This window comes from Sinocyclocheilus rhinocerous, unplaced genomic scaffold (genome assembly GCF_001515625.1).
Source record: "Sinocyclocheilus rhinocerous isolate Xijiao unplaced genomic scaffold, SAMN03320098_v1.1 scaffold463, whole genome shotgun sequence".
Classification (NCBI taxonomy): Eukaryota; Metazoa; Chordata; class Actinopteri; order Cypriniformes; family Cyprinidae; genus Sinocyclocheilus; species Sinocyclocheilus rhinocerous.
Genome location: NW_015627535.1, coordinates 802,411 through 809,004, shown reverse-complemented (window position 1 = coordinate 809,004; position 6,594 = coordinate 802,411). Strand labels below are relative to the sequence as shown.

The 6,594-nt window shown below is 37.6% G+C and overlaps 1 protein-coding gene across 1 annotated transcript in view; it reads left to right on the top strand.

Moving 5' to 3' along the window:
- LOC107728566 (transportin-2) overlaps positions 1-6,594 on the top strand; it is a 29,911-nt gene that overhangs the window by 17,006 nt on the left and 6,311 nt on the right. Inside the window, exons 10-20 of the mRNA XM_016538781.1 lie at positions 99-159; positions 345-516; positions 1,397-1,549; positions 2,368-2,593; positions 3,299-3,470; positions 3,551-3,637; positions 3,723-3,830; positions 3,933-4,091; positions 4,831-4,918; positions 5,048-5,146; positions 6,396-6,491. Of these exons, the coding sequence (XP_016394267.1) occupies positions 99-159; positions 345-516; positions 1,397-1,549; positions 2,368-2,593; positions 3,299-3,470; positions 3,551-3,637; positions 3,723-3,830; positions 3,933-4,091; positions 4,831-4,918; positions 5,048-5,146; positions 6,396-6,491 (1,421 nt within the window). The remainder of the gene's footprint in view (positions 1-98; positions 160-344; positions 517-1,396; positions 1,550-2,367; positions 2,594-3,298; positions 3,471-3,550; positions 3,638-3,722; positions 3,831-3,932; positions 4,092-4,830; positions 4,919-5,047; positions 5,147-6,395; positions 6,492-6,594) is intronic.

The window sequence follows — 6,594 nt, the reverse complement described above, 5'->3', positions numbered from 1 at the left end:
GGGCTGCGGCTCTCCAGGACCGGAGTTCGCCACCGCTGATCTATATCTTAAAATATCCTGATGTCCAGTTTTGACGACCTGTCTTTAATCTCTCTTAGACTGGTTCCTGTTCTGGCGAACGGGATGAAGTACTCGGAGATTGACATCATTTTGTTAAAGGTTAGTTACTTCACTTCACAAGAACTTCTACAGCAGCATGGCCTCGGGTGTGATGATATCATTATCCCTGATTTTCTCCATGATTTTTAAGTATTCATACTGTCTGACCCAAGGCCTTTGACTCAGTCATTGCTGTCCAGATTTGGCAGTTGTCTCATCACACTGACCTTCTGCTTCCCGTGTAGGGTGACGTGGAGGAAGACGAGGCCGTGCCGGACAATGAGCAGGACATAAAGCCACGCTTTCACAAGTCTCGTACGGTCACCCTTCGGCACGAGGGTGATGAAGGCGAGGAAGGAGAGGAGAGTGAAGAGGATGATGACGATGACGACGACAGTCTGTCTGACTGGAATCTGCGTAAGCGTCTTATATAGGGCCCTATGATTTCCGTGATGCGGGAAATGCGGACGGAATCGCGGAATCTAGTCATAAAAATGGAGCTTACTGTATAACGCGGAATGTCACGGAATTTGTCAAAGTTTGGATGAATTAATCAAAAGTAGGTAATTACACTTAAATCAAATTGTGACAAAGGAGTAATCGCACAATAATAATTCCATGTTTTAATTTTAATAGTAAATCCCCTTTGTTTGCCAAAATAAGTTTAATTGTCATTAATTAAAAGATAAATTTAATGTTTTACGCCTTCATTTGATAACCAGAAAAATTTAAATGCATAAGGTTATTGTAAAAATAAATGTTAATAAATTAAGTTTTTATGCATTCAAATAATTAGACATGCTAAAAAACAGAATATAGTAATAATAAAAGATAAGGTGAGAAAAAATAAAACATTTCATGGGGCCCTAAACATGTAATTTGTAAATTTTTATAAATTAATGTTAGTGTATACGTTTCCTGATTTTAATTAATTAAACATTATTTTGATTAATAAAATTTGATTTTATCATTAAAATGGAGTCCAGAAAAATTTTAAACGAAATAAATGGAATCCAGAAAAATTAAAATGGAAAAAACGGAATTTGGAAAAATATAAAGCGGATTTCATAGGGCCCTACTTATGAGAAACCAACCTGATGCTGGTGAAATATTGCCTGTTTTTGTAAGCAGATATCAAGGTGTTTTCAGTGCAGATGATTACACTCAATGTCATGAATGTCAGTGATGTACAAGTATTCATACTGTCTGATCCACAAAAAGCTTTCAAAGCTTACGGTTACACTGGTGCTTGAAGAAACATCTAATCCTATGTACTGCATGTGCATTTCTTCTGTAGGTAAGTGTTCGGCGGCTGCCCTTGATGTCCTGGCAAACGTGTTTCGGGATGAGTTGCTGCCACACCTGCTTCCAGTGCTGAAGGAGCTGCTGTTCCACCTGGACTGGGTTGTTAAAGAGTCTGGCATCCTGGTGCTGGGAGCCATCGCCGAAGGTATGGGAATGAATGTGAGGAGGAATAAAATGTAACCCTGTTTGTGCTAAATCTGGCCTTTGTTCTGATTTGAATGCTAGAATCTGCACTCTGTGTGCTGTGTACTGCCTACATTTTAAGACTATGCAATAATTCATGTTTTTAACTGTAGTATGCAACATTGTGAAGTCATGTGACAGTTAATGTTTATTTAATTCAATTTTGTTTAGGCAGTTTAATAAAAAAAAGTCACAATAGCAAATGTTTTTAAAAGGTAAAATGTAAAACAGATGAACACTCGGTGGTTTCAAAGTTATTTGGATTTAGCGAAAATGGTTTAAGTCAAATTTACAATATTGCAGAGTTTAGTATATGTTTTAGTAACTATACATTAAACATAATTACAACATCATGTCTTATTTTTATTACTTAGGTAATTTCCACCCCCATATTCCATGCATACGAAAAAAAAATGTATGTACTATGCACATTATATACTACTGTTCAAAGATTTGGGGTTGGTAATATTTATTTTAAGTCTCATGCTCACCAAGAACTGTGTTTATTTGATCAACGGTACAGCAAAAAACGGTGATACTGTGAAATATAATTATAATTCAAAATAGCGGTTTTTGAATCTGTGTTTTAAAATATTTTCAAATGTAATTTATTCCTGTGATGCAAAGCTGAATTTTCAGCATCATTACTCCAGTCTTCAGTGTCACATGATCCTTCAGAAGTCATTCTGATATGCTGATTTGCTGCTCAAGAAACAATTCTTATCCTTGTTGAAAACAAATGTTTGCATGGAAATATGACCTTTCTGAACTCCTCCTCAGGCTGTATGCAGGATATGGCTCCGTACCTGCCGGAGTTAATTCCTCACCTGATCCAGTGTCTCTGTGATAAGAAAGCACTGGTCCGCTCCATCGCCTGCTGGACTCTGAGCCGCTATGCACACTGGGTGGTCAGCCAGCCGCCAGACTCCTACCTCAAACCCCTCATGACCGAGCTGCTCAAACGCATCCTCGACAGCAACAAGAGGGTTCAAGAGGCTGCCTGCAGGTATGTTTGACCTGCTGTTAACGAAAATACAGCCTCCAGATCTAAATAACAGATCTTAAAGTGTCTGTCTGACAATGTATGACTTTTGTAGCCTTTAACTGGTAAACTGGATATATTTTGATCAATTTTAGTGTTATTGTTAACTAAAACCATTAAAAATCATTATTTGGAATAAATCTTAAATAAAATAGATTAACGTCAGCTTAAACTGATTTCACTACGATGCCATGGCATCATTTCAAATTGTAATTTATTTATTTTTTAAAGAGTACTACAGTGACTAAAACAAATAAAAGCTAAATAGAAAAACGAACAAAAATGACAAGATCACATAAGAATTTAAAATTAAAAAATGAAAATGTAAAGGCTAATTCAAAGTGTTAAAAAATACTGTATTAGTATATAAATGCTTGAATAACAATGGAATTTAGGTATAATAAACCAGCTAAGGTGATTTGCTGGTTTACAATGGTTTAGCTGGTCAACCAGTCTCACATTGGTTTAACTGATTAGTTCAAGTCAGTTTCCCGACCCTACCAGCTATAAAGTGCCTAAAAACCCTCTTAAACACAAACCAGCAAACCACCATAGATTGATTTTGAGATGCTTCCCTGCTGAAATAACATGTTAAACCAGTTGTCTTTCAGTCTGGATGGTGTTTCTAAAGACATGTTGAGCTAATTCTTGGGTTTTTCCTTCCATCAGTGCGTTTGCGACTCTGGAAGAGGAGGCCTGTACAGAGCTGGTTCCCTACTTGAGCTTCATTCTGGACACACTGGTGTTTGCCTTCAGCAAGTACCAGCACAAGAACTTGTTGATCCTCTACGACGCCATCGGAACCCTTGCTGACTCTGTCGGACACCATCTTAACCAGCCAGTAAGATCACTGTGGCTTTGAGTTTTTAAAGATGAAAATGTTCAAGAAGCATAATTAAATGTGACTTTTTTGTCCAACAGGAATACATCCAAAAGCTCATGCCCCCTCTTATTCAGAAATGGAATGAGTTAAAAGATGAAGACAAGGATCTGTTCCCTTTGCTGGAGGTAAAGTAGTTCTGCGAATTCTGTGATATTCATACTTTAAAAAACTGGAATGTCTTAAGGAGTTTGTTACTTTTTCTTATTTTAGTGCCTGTCTTCGGTGGCCACAGCACTACAGAGCGGCTTCCTGCCCTACTGTGAACCAGTTTACCAGCGCTGTGTCACCCTGGTCCAGAAGAACCTCGCTCAAGCCATGGTCAGTCGGCATGCACACTTGTTTGAGAATGAACAGCCATAGCATGTTGTTGTTTTGATTTATTCTCCAGATCTTGATGTTTTCTTTCTGTTCTTGTTGCAGATGTATAACCAGCACCCTGACCAGTACGAGGCCCCTGATAAAGACTTCATGATTGTGGCCCTTGATCTGCTCAGCGGTCTGGCTGAGGGACTCGGAGGTCATGTAGAACGACTGGTCACCCGCAGCAACATCATGACCCTGCTCTTCCAGTGCATGCAGGTATGGTTAAATCTAGGGCTGTGCAAAAAAATCGAATGCGATTTTCATGCTCATTTCGTCAGTAAAGCCGGTTCTGTGATTAGTAGTAAATCTCCAGCACATGCTTTCAGATGGAGCGGCATTTACTACACAGAGCCGTAGATCACTGACAAGCTATGCAAAATCGTGTTCAAAATCACAGGCGATTCATTGCCGATTATGAATGCGATTTTGCGTAGCTTGTCAGTGAACTACGGCTCTGTGTAGTAAATGCCGCTCCATCTGAAAGCACGTGCTGGAGATTTACTACTAATCACAGAACTGCTTTACTGACGAGATGAGCATGAAAATCGCATTCGATTTTTTGCACAGCCCTAGTTAGATCAATATATTTAAATATATGCCTGTTTATATAATAAACCTATTGTTTTTGTTAAAATAAAGATTAAAAATGTAAAATATATATGCATAAATCTTTAATTCTTATTTAAAGATTTATGAAATATTAAATATATGTATATATTACATATTTTTAGATCTAATAATAATAATAAATTATTATTATTATTATTAATTTTGTACATGTATTAGTTGAGTGTTTTGGACACTTAAACATAATCTGAATTGACCATAAAGCCATACCTGATTATCTATAGTAAAATGTAGAATGATGAAATTAAACGCATTAATTTGACGCAGAAAAGCTAATTGTGTGCTGTATGAACAATGCCTAAAAGCTTTATTTCTGATCTAATTAAAGGACACCATGCCAGAAGTGCGTCAGAGTTCATTCGCTCTGCTGGGAGACCTGACTAAGGCGTGTTTCCTTCATGTGAAGCCCTGCATCGGTGAGCTGTGCCCTTTGACTCATACTGAGTGAAGCCTGACACATGGAGAGCTGCTTTCTCATGCTAGATGTTGCTTCTGTGTGTGTTGTGCTGGTCAGTTTGTCATTGGTGTCCGTTTACCCTCTCTAGCTGAGCTCATGCCTGTCCTGGGACTCAACCTCAACCCGGAGTTCATATCTGTGTGCAACAATGCCACATGGGCCATCGGAGAGATCGCCATGCAGATGGGTGAGTGTTTATGCACTCTCTAGTAGCCTACAGAACATTCTCAAAACAACCTAAAAGGACAGTTAAAAAGGGCTTAATTAAAAAAAAAAGTTATTCTAAATGGTACAATAAAATAACCTGGTATCTGCAGGATTTAAAATCAAATTTAAGACCTTTAAAGACCTTTTTAAGATCTGCACTTCACATTTCAGCCTTTAAACTATTTAAGAAAAGGGATGAGTCAAAAGTATCAATTATTATATTAATTTAAACAATTATTATCAATTAATTATTATATTAAATAACATATATCTTAGTGTCTTAATTGTTTAGATTTTTATAATGCATTAGCTTTTTGTCGATCCGCTGGTTCACATTTAAAAAATATGTAGCAAAAATAGCAGATGGGCTTATTGAAAAAGCAAATTCGTTCTCTGCCAGCAGGTTTCACTTTCGTTACTGCGCATCTAGTGGTTTCCCCGGTAACCGCAGTACACAAAGCTGACGTGCAGCGCTCAAGTTTATTCAGTGAAATCGTAGCCTTTTGAAGTTTAATCGTCATATTAATCCATATAGCAATTCTTGTCTTTCCGTCCCCAAAGACCTCTTATAATTTAGACTTTTTATACCATTTAAGAGTTTTCATGGCCTTAAATGTAAACAATTTAACTGAAGACGTTTTAAGGACCCGCGGAAACCCTAATAAGAACATAGTCCAGTGCAAACATTTCTGTCATGCAAAAAGCTTTTGTTGACTATGAATTTGACCTTTGAAATTTGAGGCAAGTGCAACTCTGGCGTCCCCGTTGTTTGTGTGCAGTGGTGTGATGGCGATTTAAATAAAATACAGATTTCCAAACAATCCAAACATATGGGTATCCCCTTTAACTTGATAAAAAGATAATCTGTTTACCATCTTGACTTGAAAATACTGTTTTCATGGTCAGTTTTTCATTTATTATTTGCTAATGTTAATGAATGTTTACATTAGAGTGCACGTCCTACTATGCTGAAATTAATAGGGGAGCGGCTGGAAACTAGCGACCTCTCCTGGTTGGAGATGGTATTAACATCATAAACTGAAAGCAATCTTTACGACTTGCTTTTCAAATGTTTTAAAATTGATCATCCGAGTCTAATATGATCCAGCGGGCCGCCAGTTGCCCATCCCTGATGTATATTCACTACGGCGCAGTTATTTGCATATGATATCTGTCCCGTGTAATTTTGGACAGCCATTTGATCTTTAATTTGTCTGGTGTTTTTCCAGGTATGGAGATGCAGCCATTTGTGGCCTTGGTTCTCAATAACCTTGTGGAGATCATCAACAGACCTAATACACCCAAAACTCTGCTGGAGAACACCGGTAAATTATCTGTGCAAAGTGTTGCTCTGATTTCTGTAGCTTTGACTGCAACTAATTTTTTAGCTTGAAACTTTGAAACACACTCATGTGTTTTTTTTTTTTT